Source organism: Meleagris gallopavo, chromosome 1, assembly GCF_000146605.3.
Source record: "Meleagris gallopavo isolate NT-WF06-2002-E0010 breed Aviagen turkey brand Nicholas breeding stock chromosome 1, Turkey_5.1, whole genome shotgun sequence".
NCBI lineage: Eukaryota > Metazoa > Chordata > Aves > Galliformes > Phasianidae > Meleagris > Meleagris gallopavo.
Window position 1 is genome coordinate 109,460,247 of NC_015011.2, and position 17,207 is coordinate 109,477,453.

At 39.3% G+C, this 17,207-nt stretch overlaps 1 protein-coding gene across 2 annotated transcripts in view; it reads right to left on the reverse strand.

The window, feature by feature from the left end:
* Positions 1 to 1,126: 1,126 nt before the first annotated feature.
* Positions 1,127 to 17,207, reverse strand: part of DDX3X (DEAD-box helicase 3 X-linked) — a 16,960-nt gene continuing 879 nt past the window's right edge. The window contains exons 2-17 of one of the 2 annotated variants that reach the window (XM_019621452.2): positions 15,870 to 15,927; positions 14,805 to 14,855; positions 10,835 to 10,958; positions 9,588 to 9,728; positions 9,397 to 9,496; positions 8,704 to 8,839; positions 8,210 to 8,295; positions 7,547 to 7,645; positions 7,312 to 7,472; positions 6,977 to 7,121; positions 6,740 to 6,884; positions 6,237 to 6,418; positions 6,031 to 6,148; positions 4,934 to 5,090; positions 4,006 to 4,133; positions 1,127 to 3,654 (exon numbers count right to left, since the gene is read on the reverse strand). In XM_019621452.2, coding sequence (XP_019476997.1) covers positions 3,572 to 3,654; positions 4,006 to 4,133; positions 4,934 to 5,090; positions 6,031 to 6,148; positions 6,237 to 6,418; positions 6,740 to 6,884; positions 6,977 to 7,121; positions 7,312 to 7,472; positions 7,547 to 7,645; positions 8,210 to 8,295; positions 8,704 to 8,839; positions 9,397 to 9,496; positions 9,588 to 9,728; positions 10,835 to 10,958; positions 14,805 to 14,855; positions 15,870 to 15,927 — 1,914 coding nt within the window. In that variant the 3' untranslated portion in view covers positions 1,127 to 3,571. The remainder of the gene's footprint in view (positions 3,655 to 4,005; positions 4,134 to 4,933; positions 5,091 to 6,030; positions 6,149 to 6,236; positions 6,419 to 6,739; positions 6,885 to 6,976; positions 7,122 to 7,311; positions 7,473 to 7,546; positions 7,646 to 8,209; positions 8,296 to 8,703; positions 8,840 to 9,396; positions 9,497 to 9,587; positions 9,729 to 10,834; positions 10,959 to 14,804; positions 14,856 to 15,869; positions 15,928 to 17,207) is intronic. The other variant, XM_010724715.2, reaches the window with a different exon arrangement.

A 17,207-nucleotide genomic window follows, 5' to 3' on the forward strand; every position in this document is an offset into this window, starting at 1 on the left:
ACAAGGGGAGAAATAACTGCCAGGTTAGAGTTTTTGGAAGGCAAGTGCACGCTGCACATCCAGGGACATAGCATGACAACACAAAGCCCTGCAGGATGAAGTTGGTAATTAGTGCAAGTCTAAAGCAGGTAAATTTAGTGTGGTCCACACTCAGTGTGTTCAAAACAGCCACGAGCAAGCAGGTAAACAAAGCTGTCTCCTCCATGGTACTTCAATACTTCAAAGCACACGTGGTCTACTAAGCAGTGTTTCACGAGGCAAGGAAGACTTGCAGATAGGCATTTATGGATACAGGACTACAGGTACACATCACACCCCTACTAATTGAGACATCAGTCCTCAACCCTACCGTGGATCTGTAGATTTACTTTCTCGCTCTCTTAAATGGAATCCTGCTGAGAAAGAAGTCATTTCAGTATAGTATTTAGAATTGTTTCTACAACAGATGAATATGGACTTGAACAAGTGAATCTATTCCTTTCACTGCCTCCCCATGGTTATCCCAGAACACAAGCTCACTCTAGCCTATTCACAGCTCATAATCCCATTGCTTCAATTTTCTAAAGGCAACAAGCACAGGTCTGGTTCTGCTACCTTATGAAGGTACTGACTTTCTGAAGGAAAGATGGACAAGTTACCACTCTCCAACTGTGACCCAGTACATATTGCAGCTTTCCTACACAACTGCACACTTCTTCTCAACAAGGCTACCAAGCAGCTAGCTTGTAAAGGGTATCACCCACTGATATCTCCACTAAGATGCAGCACAACCACAAGATGAGGTCTGAATATCTATGGCTGAAGAACTGAAGTCTGTGCATAAACTTCAATCAAGTTTCATTCATTGCAGTTGAACTTGTTATCCTAAAGGAAGGGAAAGGAAATCTGATCTGTCCTGCACCCACTTCAACTTCTTTATAAGACTTGAACAAGTATCCAACACTGCTAGGCATAGGTAATTCTATGCTTGCTACCATAGCAGTAACCCTGTGTTCAGCTCCCATTTGATAAGCACGCTGATATGTACCACACTATATTCACCTGCTTCCAGATTTGCATGGGGATGAGACTGCTCGAACTACAGCTCATAAACCAGAAGAGTGACGCTTCACAAATGAATAGACTATGCAGTTCAACTTTTTTATTTTAATAAAATCAAGAATATGCACAGCACATGCAGTGCTAGCATCTAAACTAATACAATAAGCAATTCTAAACCTACAGTGACTTGAAATTCAATTTTCACATTCAGCAAGTTTAAATCCATTCTTGCATATTGTTTTGAATCCTTGTAACTGAACTGAAAGTATTGCTGGCTGATAAAACTTGCTAAAATGCACAAGTCACTGATTACGCCAATACAACAAAGATAACCACATGTTTGAGGATTGCAATGTGCCAGACATTCACTGAAAAAAAAAAAAACACACAACTAAACAAAACTCACGCAACAAACATCTGAGAATCTGGACACTTCACATCAGTGTTTAGAAGTGTTTCATTAATATCTTAAGACAAGTGTATCAAAACCTTGGCATGTTTAATTTTAAGTTGCCAATTTTTGTTTTACTATCAGAAAGTTATGGCTATACTGCCAATGCCGGGTCTGCTTAATTTGACTTAAGAGTTTAATATGACTTAAACATTAAAAGCTCACACTACCCCGAAATATATAATTTCACGCATACGGTGACATTCAACATTCAAGTGCCAGTGTTTTTGTACTGTCTTTTGGTCAAGTTTCTTTAAACTTTCAAAGAATCACTTTTAGGCTTACAAAAATAAATATTTGTCAAAAATGTTCAATAAATATTACACAAAACTAGCAGCAAAAAGTATCTAGAAATCTGTCGTGTGCAAATAGTTTTCTTCCCAGCTATCATTCCCATGGTCCCAAATAAGTTTTAGAATCTATTTCCTTCTCCTTAAACAAGCTGCGTTCAATCTCCAAGAGACAAAATAAGATTGGAAGTTAAAGACACGCACACAAGACATATATAAAATTCTCTGAATGTGCAATAAAAGAAGTATTTTGTAAAAAGTTATGGGCAAAATGTACAAGGGCCTAAACCTAGACTTGAAATAGCACCATAACAAATGACCTCAATACTGTCAAGTGCACCTACTTAATAAAAGTTTTAGAACAAGGCACAATACACTTGAAAAAATCTATTGCACTTTAGGAGATTTTTGCCTTTTTCCTATGCCACTGTAGATTAGAGTTGTTAACTGCTCTGGCCACAAAGTTAGCACAGAAATTCCAAGTGGCTTAGGCATTTTTCTGGTGGACAATACTTATCTTTGGCCAGATTTAGCATAAACAGACTATAAATACAATGGAAACCTATGCAACTAAAACTGACTAAAACTGCACTTCAATAGCAGAATTGAAACCTTGTGCAGTTTATGTACATTTCCAACCTCTGTGATCTCAGGTTTGTTTGTTACTCTTCTGGAGCCATTTTACAAAGTCTACAGTAAGCCAGTTTAACATCTCCACGCAGCTTGAACAGAGTAATGTGAATCTGCATTAAAATAAAGCCTGCTGCATAATTCTTCCTGTTCATACCCTCTTGACCAAAAAACATCAACACTAGCATGCGTTATTAGACCAAAAATTCAGTCAGGCCCTTAAGGAGGACCAATCACTGCCATGGTCAGCCATTCTACCATTTCAATTTCATATGGCAGGCATTTTTAAAAAGTCTAAATAGATGAATTCTCCTAAAAACTATTTCAAGTTATCAGACCTTTAAACGTTCCCTGTAATATTCTGCCCACATTTGGCTAGCTCACATTAATGATCTGCCTAAATATTGAAAAAGGAATTGCTGTATTTACTTGCATTAACTTCAAAAACAGTGCTTTTAATGTATGCATGTATCCATACATCATCTCATCATGACTGGAATGGCTTATTAAAGGCTATCAGGTTCTAAGTACCTATCCAGGATAGAGTGAGCAAATCAGAACTTTAACTTAGTACAGTTTTGCCACATTAGAAACTAATTGCATTGATATGCTTCAAGATGTTTTTATTTTTCAAATCTGCAGATACCAAAAGCCCTAATGCAGGCTACCGCATAAGTTTTTCTTTGTAATATTATGGATGAATCAGTGATTCCTGTTTAAGTTGTATCACACCTGTGTGCCAAGGTTTGATTTTAGCCCAAGTTCAGTAATTTTTATTTTGTCTAAACAATTGATATCTTGAGCATTACTGAGCCAACAGGACATCAAAATAAAAGTTGTCTAAAGTTAAAGGCACAGTACATTAACAAACAAATGATCCTCAGTCACAAAATTATAAATGCAGTTTCTGGGTGGGGATGGGTGGGAGGGGAGTTAATCCTGACTACAGCAATAGAGTCTTCAAAACCACCTTCAAGATAGGGCTACTTGTTTCCTTTGTTTCCATCTTGTGACCTTGAGCTCCCTTAAAAAAATTTCAGTGGAGAATCACAGCTGGTAATGTACTGCGAGTTCTTGAAGCTACACAAGGTATAGTCTGGCTAAGTTACATGTGGTTTCCATATTAGCTTGTTTGGTAGGTTATCTGCTGCAAGCAGATTCAGTTGCCCCACCAGTCAACACCCTGGGAGTTATAGTTTCCTCCATATCCATCACTGTTGTAGAAGCCTCCGTAACCACCACCTATGAAAGGCAAGAGAAAGTGATGCTTAATTAACCTGCTAAAGGTAACTTGCACCTTCACAACAGAAAACAGCCCAGGGCACAAACAAGACATCTACTGTCCATTAAAGAAACCCACCCCGGAAGCTTTGCTACATGTAAACAAACCCAAAGAGACAGGCTGCAAACAAACAGATACATATAACTTGCGCTAATACAGACCCAATAAGGATGGTGAACTTCACAAACAACACTCCAGATGACCTCTAATATTTACTGCAATTACCTGCTAGCTTCCAGAAGTACTAGCATATCAACTATTCTAAAGTCTTGTTCTGTAGCTGCCAGTCACACCTGCCCTCTTTTTCTTACCTCCAAATCCTCTGCTGCCACTTCCTCCACTACGGCTGCTGGTTGATCGACTGCTGTTAAAGCTGCTGCTGCCAGCACCGCTACTTGTTCGGTAGTCTCTGGCACCAAATCCTCCACTAAATCTACTGCTTAAGAAAGGAATAAAAATGTTTAGTCAGGGATATTTTAAGCACTGTAAACTCAAGCACAAGGTTTCTTCAACTCCAGTTATAGATGCCCAACAATCAGTGCAAATGATGATTCCCATGTTCTTTTTAATGAGTGCCCCAATGCTATCTAGAAAGGACATTTAATGTAGGAAAGGAAAATTTACCATCCGTGTTCAACTTGTGTTACACTATGAATTACTTTACCAGTAATGACTTAATTCAGTACAACCTCTGTCCCATAGGGTTTCTAAGTGATAGTTTCAGTGACTCATTTAAGCCCTTTTTTTGTTGTTGTTGTAGAAGAGGACAACCACCTTCTAAGCATGATTCTGATGAAAAACAACTAAAATTTAACAAGGTCTAGTCACACTGGCTAAATTGAAAGAAAATGTGATGGTTCCCTGTCCTTATTTTAAAGCCCTTTGCGCCAATTTATAGGACACGTTTCAGCTTCCTGTAGCAAAACTATTTCACAATTGTTCTCAAATCTGCACATTATCTTGTACTTTTTTAAATGTTAATAAACAGGCATTACCATCTCCCTAGCCTCTCAGCAGCTGCTCAAGCACAACTGTGGCTCACACAGTTAGGAACTTCTCTCAAGTGTTTAAATGCTTTCAGTGAGTTGTAGAGCTATTTCTGCTAGCAGCTGTTAGCAGTATCTAGCCACTAGCTTGAAAGGAAAAAGTTACAGTACACAGCAGGCATTAAGCTGTAACAGAACTGCCCCTCCTCACAAGTCATTAAAATCCACCTTTAGCCAAAACTCTCAACATTACCTCTTAGATCGCCCACGGCTGCCACCTCCTTTGTGATGCTGTTCGTAAGCCATGTTTTCCAGCCAAGATGGAACTTCTTGCTTAGCCTCAACAAGAAGATCAAGTAAATCCTTGGTGATGTTTATATTTCTTTCATTGAAGAACGAGGTGGCGAGACCTGAGGTACAACATTAAACTTTAGCCCCACATGAAGTAGATACACTACAGCACTTAATTCCCATTCCATATTCCACTTGTGCTGTGATAAACTCACCACATTCTCAAACTCAATTAAGAGTATTAGAATTAAATCTCCTATTTACTGACAGACACTGAAGAAAGATTTATCTTACCTATGGTATCAAATCTTCATTTAATAGCAAAAAAAAAAAAATGCTGGCTGAAAAAAATTGATTTCTTCTACAATGGCTAGACCACAGTTAAAGATTATATATTGCTGAAGCACTGCATGATTTGACAGATAAAGTATGATCAAAACACTCTAATTTAATGCCACCTGACTTCACAAGCATTAGTTTTCAGTGGCACTTACTTTGCGTTTTAACAGTAATAAAAGTGAAGAACACTAGAATTCTAAATATGCTGAGATCTCATGTAGTTATGTAAGCACAAGAAAGAGTACTGCAAGAAAACTGCTCAGAGACCATTCACCACATCCTTTCTCAGGAAAGCATAATACACGTGATCCCCTAGAAATATTCTTACAGAGCAGAAAGTTAGATTAGGCTTCAGACAAGGATAAGTAATCTACATCTTTATATTCCCTTTTGTAGGAATTTTTGAAACTCAGTAGAAATCTGGAGGAACAAAAATAGAACTCTCCAGAACCAAGCTAAGAACAGACTGCTAGTATACAGTTTAGGCTTCAGTTTCAGCTATTAAGTACTCTTTAATCATTTTTCCACTTGTAAGTAACAGCAAAACACCTCCAGAATTCCAGTGAAAAAAAGCTGCACTTGATACTGCACAGTTTCCTAGCAATACTGTCTGGGAACAGAAAGCACAAGGGCTCCTTTCAACTTCTGCACAGCTTCAATTTACTATATATCCAATACCACTACACCCTGAAAAATCAGGTACTACATGTCTATACTTACCAAGGTTTCCTACACGGCCTGTACGACCAATACGGTGCACATATTCTTCAATGTCACTTGGCAAATCAAAGTTTATGACGTGCTTTACATTTGATATATCCAGTCCTCTTGCTGCTACCTAGTAGTTAGAAGAGTAAAAAAAAATCTGTGAGCTGAGTTCAATGAGATAATATGCCTACTAACTCAAATTCAGAAACTGGACTTACAGCTGTGGCTACAAGAATTGGGCTCTTGCCCGAACGGAACTGATGGAGTGCTTCCTCTCGGTCTCTCTGAGAACGATCTCCATGTATACTTGTACAGGCATATCCTTCATGGTAGAGGAAGTCTTCAAGAGCATCTGCTCCCTTTTTAGTTTCCACAAACACCAGAGTCAAAGAATCCTTGCCTAAGAATAAACGAACCACAAGTTTACAAGAGAAAAGCTGTACAGGTGAATACATCGCAGTCTGGAAAAAGGCAGCTTTACTTCTCTGCTTCCAATTACTCTAAACTAAAGACCTGCTTTCGCATTTTGTACTGGAGGAGTTTTCATCAATAAAAAACCACCATTCAGCCAACGCAAGACATTCACTGCACACTGAAGAAATACAAAGAGGTACTACTTTCCTCAACCTACCTACTCAATCCAAGTTCTCATTATTTTGAGCTGTCAGATTTGCCTCAACTTAAATGGCATTATTCACTTTATCTAAAACTGGTAATTTACCTGTGGCATTTAGTAGGTCGAGCAGAAATGATCGTTTGTCCAACTCTTCCACCCAGACTACTTTCTGTGTGATATTCTCAGATGTAGAACCTACTCTGCCAACAGCTAGGAAGATATACTCATCAAGGAAGTCACGAGCAAGCATCTGAAGAAGGAAAGGCAAAAGATCAGCATTTTTCCCCCTTCCAGAGATAGGATTAGACTAAGTGTTAAGGCATTTGAACTTCCATGAAGTACCTGGATTTCCTTGGGGAAAGTAGCACTGAACATCATGGTATGACGAACCCCCTTTGGCGGCATTGTATCTTGTTCAACAATTCGTCTAATCTGAGGTTCGAAACCCATGTCGAGCATTCTATCAGCTTCATCAAGCACTAGGTATCTGAAGTAATAAAAAGAGGTTTTTTCAGGTGGTTTTAGAGCTGCAATTCACTACACACATTGGACTGCATTTCTCAATCAGACATTTGCAGTTTGAATGCTAGATCAAGAGTTATCATCTCTAGATTTCAAAAGGAATTCAGTTTCATGTCAGCAACTCATTAGGTTATGGACAGAATCACTTCACTTACTTGCAAAAATCCAGTCCAATCTTTCCCCTCTCCATCATATCAACCAGTCGACCTGGAGTTGCTACAAGCAAGTGACATCCACGTTCTAAGTCACGTATTTGTTGCCCAATGTCTGCACCTCCATACACAACGCAGGGACGAACTCTGGAACGGTATGCAAACTACAAAACAAGCAAGTTAGTGCTAAGAAGAACTATACATGAGCTATCCTATTCTAATAAACTCCTAGACATACCTTCCTGGCCTCCTCATAGATCTGCACAGCCAGTTCTCTAGTTGGAGCCAAGACCAGTGAGATTGGATATTGCTTACGGCGTCCATACCTTCCATTCTCCTAAAGCAGGAAGAAAAATCCCCAGATATAAGGCATATTAAAACACTGCCTGTTGTCACTGAGCTTCTCTTCACAAGAGAGCAAACAGTTGAGCATCAGCTTGTTTTACATACTGCATCTGACTGCCCTGCTGCAGTGCCTAAGATTAAACTTTTGGTTAATATGTTAACAGTGTAACTGCAGCACAAGCTTGTCCTCTAAAACCTGTATCAACATCTACAACTGAGACTAAGCCTGCCCGTGGAAAACAAGACACGTACTGCTACATCTTAAAACCTACAATGCAAACATGTCCTACTAAATTTTTTTAGTAGCAAGAAACTACTCATAAAAGTTCTTCAAAAAAAAAAAAAATCTTGTTTCTCCCCTTCCGTTGAGAAAAAAGTAACAAGCTGCTCCATGCCCAAAAAAAGGCTTCAGAAAGGTGAGAAACTCCCTTCATCTACCCAAAATAATGACAATACACTTGAGCTCAACTACTGCATGCAGTAGCAGACATCAGCATATGAAGCAAATGCATATGTTGGACTCAACTTCTTCAGGACTAAGTAATAAAATACTTGCCTTCATAGCTCTCAAGGCATCACCAGGTCCATCTGCATAGATCTGGCTCAATATTGGTAGAAGAAACGCAGCAGTTTTCCCAGACCCTAATAGATACAATTTAGTATTATTAGTTATTTTTAAAGCTATCGTACTGTTATCTACTGGACATAGTCCTGTACCATAAAAATTCTTAATATCATCTCTGCTACGTATACAGATGCACAAGCCATTTGAGTGCAGTTTTCAGCCAGAGAGGTTGTATACGGAAGACCATCAATGAGCACTGCTGAAGCTATTTAGGGCATTAACAGCTCTCTAAGAATACAGTAACACGTGTGCCTGGCAAGGTACATGCAAAACAATTCCAAGACCAAGCTTATAATTTCCAAGAGGTATTCCTATACATTCTAAGCAATAAGTTTATTGCCTTAAGGAAACCCTGCAGCTTCAAGAATGCAAGAACCTATTCTCATTGACAGAGACTAAGTAACAAGCAATAGTTACAAACTTACCTGTCTGAGCACAGGCCATCAAGTCTCTCTTCTCTTTAATAATAGGTATTGCATGTTTCTGGACTGGAGTAGGACGAGTGTAACGTGTGAGCTCAATGTTTCCCATAATAATTTCTCCCATATCAACATCACTGAACTGTAAAATATTGTAAAAGATTAAATCTGAGATCTTTCCCATTCATCTGTCTCTGAACAAGCCACTCGGTCCAAGCAGGTTTTTTCATAAAATACTTTTCGTTTTCTTTCTTCCCATGGAAGTTGCTTATAAGGTCAGATACTAAAGAATCAGTCAACTAGGAATATGGTACCAACTCAGTCCAGCCACATAAGTGATTCTTAAAAAGCCAACTGAGCCTCAAATGCAAAATACATTAGCTTAACACCTCACTTAGAGGCAACGTTTAAACAGCTGCTGCAAACTAGCACCTCCAAGCACTTCCACTACTTACTTACACATTTACTATTTAGAGATATATCATATAGTTAAGTAAGCCAAAAGCATTAACTTTATACAACCTCTCCTATGTCTTAGTTCATTATATATAGTTCCTCTGCTAAAAAAAAAAAAAACATCTTTGCTGTAGGAGAGGACAGTGCTTCCTTTGCTCCCTAGATGTAACACAGCAAAACATCATTTCGCATGCAAAACTATCAAGATCAGACAAATCAGTCTGAGAAAAAAAAACACCTTACACTTTCAATATGTGGAGGACAATTGCTGCCTGTTGCTTCAACAGGAATATCATCGTATTTCTCAAAGTTAATGCCAGTATTGCTTCCTGAAAAGAGCTCTCTGAAAGTAGAAAAAAACGTGTTTTATTTATTAGATGAATCAATTAGCACTATCACATTGTGTTATGTTGTTATGTAGATCCATTACTTACTGTTCCAGGCGTTCACTTGGGGGAAGAGGCTTCGACCAGTCATCTTCATCAGATTTGTCACACCAACGGCTATTTCCACCACGGTCAAATCTACCGAAGCCACTCCTATCATAGTCGCTACCTCTTCCACGCTCTTCATACCTGAATACAGCACCAGTGTTAGGCCACCATCACAGGAACAAAACACCAAAGCAGTTATAATCTAGCTGAACATGGTCTGTATGTTAATACGTGACCGTAAGACAATAATCAGATATTCAAACTGACCTACGAAGTAAAATTACTTTAGTCCTACTTATAAGACTAGGTCAGGTTATTCTGCATTACAGACAGGAAAAGTTTGTTCCTATTGTTAGCTTAGTTGTAACTTAATTGAAACTTAAACCAGCACTCCGTATTTTAAGCGCAACTTGAATTGCTGCTGCCTTTTTTTCCACTTATGTTTCTCAGTCCTGTTTTTCTGTTTTGTTTTCATAGGAAGCTTCATATGAATCTCTCGTGAGATGCTCCTTGGTACTCCCCCCTTCCACAGTGCCTCATGTTTATATTCATCTTCCAAGCACAAACAGTTCCCCAAAGAACTTGAATTTGCTCCCCTACTCCTCCCCACCACATAAAACTACATCTCTCAATGAACATGTCACATTCCCAACTTTACCGAGAGTGAGCTCACCTGTGTTACTGACTTAGAAAGAAGGTGGAAAAAGTCCTTACCTCAACTGTTTAGATTTTGGCCTGGTAAATCATGTTTGAGAAAAGTCTGGATACAGGACTACCACCGTCAGCCTTACTAGTTGACAAAGGTCATTCACCACACTTGTGCATACAACGCATGATGTGTGTAAGACTGATCAAGTAAGGTAGAGAACCTGCAAGAGTCTCACCCAGGTTTATTAACTACACTTTTTCAACAAAAAAAATGAAAAAAAAGTCAGTTCTGATGTATTTTATGTGCTCCTAACAGCTCTTAATGAATTTCTGGTAGTAGTAGCCACCCACCTAAAACTTCATTGAGGACATGGAAAGTCAGGAAGTCATGAGATTTGCAGTAGTGGCTGGTGATGGGCTATAAGGCACATCTTCTACAACATGCAAGATTCCCATCATTTAATTCCTACAGCTATGAAGTAGAAAGATGGGAGGGGGAATCTCCACACCTAGAACTCCATTTTAAACAGCAACATTATACACGGCCATTAGAACTGCGACAGACTTGAAATTCAGCACCTATACAAATAAGCACTTGCCTTCCTCCTCTTGATCCATTTCCACGGTCAAAGAAGCTTGATTTTGCTCCACGGTCGGACCGTGCACCAAAGCTGCTGTATGCATCCTTGTCTCTGCTAGAACTCCAGCCACCGCTATCGAAACCTAGTAGAGAGATAGTATTTTAAGCCATATAGTACACAGTCCAGGCTTCTGTAAGAAAAATGTCTGTCCAGTAAATCTTCACTGGAAGATCCACATCATTTCAATACTGGCAGTCTTTAGAAAAAAACAGACGAGACTTGCTCAAACAGGCACCACATATTTCTCATTGCCAATCAAACTTGCTGAAGCACCTTCATGAATGCAGAAACAGTACATTTAAAACAGTGCACATACATCACTGCTAGTATTTGTCTTCCTCTGGAAAGAGGGTCATAAAGGCAACAGAGGTCATGGTGTATTTGAGTAACTTCAAACTGAGGAATCCAATATCGCTGGAGGATTCTGAATTGCCTGAGGTTACACAAAGTTGGATGCCTTATTTATACTAAATATGTACAAACTGAACCCATTACATTAATGACTGCTTTTGGGATGACAATAACAGATAGCAGGGAGCTCAACTATAACAGAATAAAAAAATTCAGAAACATCAAATGTTTACAACCCTAATTTTCTCCACAGCTTCAATGTAAGTTCTTCACAGCACATTTCATTTTTGTGAATTTACCAGGCCTCTGGTGGTGTTCACTCGGGGACAGAAAATGAACAAAAGCACTGGTACTAAACCAAAAAGTTTATGTCTAGAATACTGATTTAAAAGCTTAACTTTCAGAAGTTTAAAAATAAGATCCAACCAGAGTCTCAAATACTGGACTTAGAATGAATAAGTAATCCTACCAGTAAAAAAAAACCTTTTACAGATTCTGCAGTAGAAAAACAATGAAGACATGTACATCACACACAACAGAAGCAACTGGGACAGCAAAATTACCACAGGAAAAAAAGTGTGCAGATTCTATCCAACACGTACTTCTCCCAGGGAGATAACAACATCTAATGAAATTCTGCAGCTTCTGCACCTATGTAGCAACTACTGCTTTTCATTTTTCAATCAGCATTTTAGGTCACACTTTGTAATATTTTAACAGCAATCATGGTTACATCACTTGAAAAGCTGTCATGCAAAGAAACAACCATTAGTTTTATGAAAGAAGTTCTAACATTTTTTCATTTAATCTGCTATAGATCAACTCAGACTTCGAATACCCAACCGTAGCTTTAAGAATGTTCAACAAGAATACCATCTGACAGAACATATCAGTATTATCAAGCAAAACTCAAAGCCAAATGTGTCAGTATTCAGGGCTACTGATTCTGAGCTCTACGTACAGTAGCTTGAACTGCTGAAAAGCAGAATTGCCACTAATCAGCCTAACTAATTTTGAAGGCATTATCTCCTGCAGTTGTGTTGTCCTGCTCTCAGATACAAAGCTGGCATTATCAGTGTCACAACCTCACAGTGACACATCCTCAGGTCTATGGAAAAATTATGCTGACACTTACCTAACAGACAAGGAATGCACCGTAAAGTTTTGGAACAGAAATACTCTGAATCTTTTAGCCTTCTTCCCCAGCCAATACCTCTTTAAATACAGAGGACACTCAGCTCTTCACATGAAAGAAAAAAACTGTTATGTTTAAATCACTGAGTCCACTGCCTTAAGCAATTTCTTACTTAGCCATGAGTATATTGTGCAACATTAATAGCCTCTCTGTATTACTGCACCGTAATCAGCTACAGAGGAAACTGAGAACCCCAAGCTAGAAACTACATACCAGTTGTTCCAAAAACACATCTTAAGGGAACAGCACACAGGATAAACTAACAATTCCTCTCCTTCTGAATGCAGCATTACTTTAAAGCTTTCATGAAAGTTAAGGAGGCACGGCTTGTGTGAATTCTACTGGGACATCAAAATACAGCTGAACACTTCTAAGGCTGCATTCAAGACTTTCCTTATATGGTCAAATATTGCTATCCAAAGAATGATTTGCCTGTTGCTTGCTAGCATGTACAAACACCTTTCAGAAGCTGCAAAGGACTTTTAATCAACAGCCAATATACAGAAAAAGTCGTGGTTTTTTTTTTTGCTAAAGTAGTTAACTTGCGTTTGTTGCATACAACTGAATACTGCGTTACAGGCCTGAAGCCATGCCATAGCTCTACTGTCAATCCCTTGGTGAGGATGATACGCGCTTTGCTACAATGCACGATCCCTGAACTGGTTTTCTCCTCTTCACTACTAAGAATTTCCCACCACAAGGAGTCAGGAGGAATCCAGTGATAAGGAGCTCTAAACAGTTTCAGGGAAGTTCCTAAACAACAGGGTACCAATGGAAGTTGATACCCTGTAATAACTAGGTTTACCACACTGCTTGTTCAAGTTGAGTTTCATGACTTCTTTACCATTCTGCAAGGTGACATTTTAGTGCCTACATTATCAAATGAATGGCATGAATGAGAAAATCCAGTTACACCATGAATACATCCTATGATCTTCTAGTTAGTCAGATACAAAGGGTAACATTCACACTTCTCTTACTTCAAAGGAGAACTCTACACTGTAAAGTTCAAATACCTAGTGAAACAAAATGGTCTCAGTTTCAAAGTAAGGGTTTTTTTGAGAGCAGCTCTTAATATGGACGCTTTTACATATCACGTTGCTCAAGGCAAGATGAAAATACCTCTGTATCCAGTGTTCCCTAGAATTTTTATTTCTCCTTTCTCGCAACCAAAGTTCCTCTTGGGTTGATACATGAGATTTCTTCCAAGGCTGCTCACATTTGAGACTTAGCTTACCAAGAATTTCAAGAGAACTGAGCTGCCAAAGCGTCCCTGTATTCTCCCCACCTAAGTCAGCTCATTACAGCCTGTTCACATCAATTAGTGCTTTAGGCCAATTTAATGCCTGTTCAATATTAAAAGTTCCTTTTTCCATCTTCACGTTTCTAATCTGTTTCTTCAAGTGGCAGAATATTTGTTTTAGTCATTAAGCAGCTCCAGAAGAACTTCAGAAGGTATCAGCATGTATTTCAATACTCTCCTACCCACACCTTCAAGGAAGAGACCTCCTGCATCATAAAAACAACCTTTCAAAAGTCCCGTTGTTTTAAAAGTACAAGGTTTAAAATTCAAGCTATGTGAAGTTTCTATGACTTCTTCAATTCGTAGCATAGTCCAACACTTCAGTTTATCTGAAGTCTATTTAAATAAAGAACATTTCCTTTAGCAACTGTTATCTACACAATGCATTATCATTGTATCTAATGACCACTACAAAGCTCTGAAATCTTTCTCCAAAATAGAGGTCATTATTTATTTCACTGAAGCACTTCATGAAAGAGTGCTCCTCTTTTATCCTAAAAGTAAAAGGTAAGCTTGATTTTTTCAGTGCAGTCCTTCTGTACAAAAACACTGCTCTAGCATTTCATGTTTCGTACTCCAGCATTCCATCTTGCTTTTTCTAACCACTTTTGTAGGCTTCCATTATAAGGCAGCATCTTAATTGTTTTGCTTCTTACACTCCCCACTTGAATGTGTGTGTGTAGAGCATCCATTTACAATGCAAAACTGTGCTATCTGCTCATAGTAATTAGTTACTCTTAAGTTTCAAATCACAGTCAATAGAATAAAAAACCTGGAGCTTTCGAATAAGTTTAGTATTTTATACTCATGGTTACACTCGTAGACAAATAGTCTTTAACTTGCTTCTGTCCCTTACATGCTTGATAAGATAATGAAGACATTTTGCCTACCAAACACCAAACTCAAGCTTAGAACATCACCTGGAAATGGAACCAACAGCAGCACACTGAAAATAGGAAGTACAGTGTTTTGTGCAGAACAGTCGAGCAGCCTGCAGAGTCACTTTTAACAATAGTGCCAAAAACCTTTAGGGCCTCAAACAATCAGTTACAAGCATCACCTCTATTTCTTGTACATACCCTGTTTGGAAGCTTCCCTGTTCCTTAAGTGAGGAGGAATGTATCTGCCTTCTGTAGGACAAAAGACAAACAATGTTAAAGGTAACGGTATACACTGTTAGTAACTTCATAGATAACAGTCTTTTCAACAACTCCCTTTGCAAAGGAAAAAACAGTTTGCCTCATAAGCTTTTAGGCCTTTAAGGGCATTTTTGAACTAGTTTTCAAATACTTACATTGCTCACAGAGGACCCAAAGCAGCGAATGTAAAATCTGCATGTTTAATCAGCTTCACTTTCAAAAGATAATACAGACATAATACTGAACATACAGTATCCGTTAGTAAAGTTTGTCTTCCTAGAACTGACTAGGGCTTCACACAGTTCCAGGTTACTTGAGCAGCTTACGATGTTCACTATGCCATTCCAACATTGGTACTCACAGTACTACTGCCAGTATTTTTCCTTCCCTTTGAGTCTAACCATCCCACTCAGTTAGCTTAGATCTAACCAGAAGCCACGTGCAACTGCCTCTGACTAGCATTCTTCAATTACAATCCAGAAGCATCTGGATTGTTAAGCAGCATAAAACAGAATGTAGCAAGCATGTGCTTAATGGGAGTTCCCTGAAGATTCTCTCTTAACATACTGCAGTCTGTTTGGCATGACAGATAGCACTGTTTCTACCTAACAAATCTCAACTAGAGCATGTACCACTAAAAATTTTTACCTCTGACACTGCAACACTAGCTGAATGTTTTCGTAAGCCAGGTCACCAAACTGTTACTACAGTTACTGGCCTCAGCAGTTTGACCAGAGGCCACAGAAAATTTGGGTATCTGGATTCTCATAAGTTGGTTCAGTACTTAAAAGCACTACTAAAACACTCAACTTACACAATCACTGCAATTAAGTGTTCCTGTCTGAAGTATGTAATTTTAAAGCGGGCAAGTAACTAGTAACTGCCTTTTATTTCCCCAAAGTCTGTACATCTTGATGAAAGGATTACTTTTGCAGGTACAAAAGCCTGCCTTGTTTTTAAAACTCCCTGCACATTAGAAAGCTTTAAGAACTTGCATGTACTTACTGCTTGTAGCGGTTCCTTCGCTCTGGGAGTCTGAGGAATTCAAGTCTAGACCAGAAAACTGGAAAGAACAAAATAGCTGAGTAAATATCAACATGTTATATCATGAATTTATGCTAAGATGCAAAAAGCTCATTTGCAGATCAAAAGCAAATTACTCAGAAGTAAATGCTGCAAATGAACTTATTTTTGTTACGTTTCCTGTAATGAAGAACAACCAATACTATAATGTTCAATACCACAGTAACAGTAGAACTGAGTATCATCTTCGGGTGTCCTCAAAGAGACCAATAAACACCCACCAAAAAGCCAGCAAGGCCTGAAAACTACTGTATACCCACCAAATCAAGTACTCCTGACTTGTTTAATGCACTAACTGAGGGCTGAGCAGGACCTAAAGTGGTCTCCCATTCCATTGAAATGCATTCTAACTGAGGTCAGGTTTTTTGGGGCTCTTCCTGAAACATGAACAGAATCGTTCAAGTGCCCAACTGCTACTGCTTCATTTGTAGAATTCATTTTCTGATTGCATTAACATCGTTAAGACATCAGCATCTTCATGCCAGAAGCAGTTTCTGCTCCCAGGACAGTAAGCTATTTCTGGAGAAAAATACTCTCAACTCTTTGCAAATACAACTTCTCGTTTGCTTTCTGCAAGCTTTGTTTGCAGCCTTTGGCCTACCAAAGCGTGTTTCAGTTGAAGCGCATTCAGGTCAGCAGAAGGCAATCCACGGACATAAAGCAGCAGTTTACTGACGTTGTTTACATACACGGCACAACGCAGAACTTATTAGCAGAGCTGAAAACAGCTAAATTTTATGCGAGGCCGACTGCACTGCACATCTTCCAATGCAACCGGAATCAATCCAAATCAAACATCATCCTTCAAGACGTCCGGCACAGCAGTTACGGGTTGATGGTTGGACTAGATAATCTTAGAGGTCTTTTCCCACCACAACGACTGTATGATTCTATTATGCGTGCTGTCATTCGGATTCTTGAAATAAATCCTCCGATGGGGAAGAGCCTTGGATCGCTCTCTCTAAAAGCTACTTCTGCTCTTTAGCTGATCCCAGCATCAAAACGAGATAAAAATATTACTGGGGTATTCACTAAGAAGCAAACGCCGTGTATAAGGAGGAAGAAGCGGGCAGGTGAAAGGACGGCCGGCACACACCCCCCGCAGCGCGGCGGCTCTGGGAGATGGCGCAGGGCCGGGGCCGCCATCTCAGTGCGGCGGTGCAGCCGGCACTGCGGGCTGGGATTTTCGGCGCAGCAGGGAGCAGCCGCAGCCCGCCCAACTAATCCGGCTGCCGGCACCCGTCACGTGCTGTATCTCCG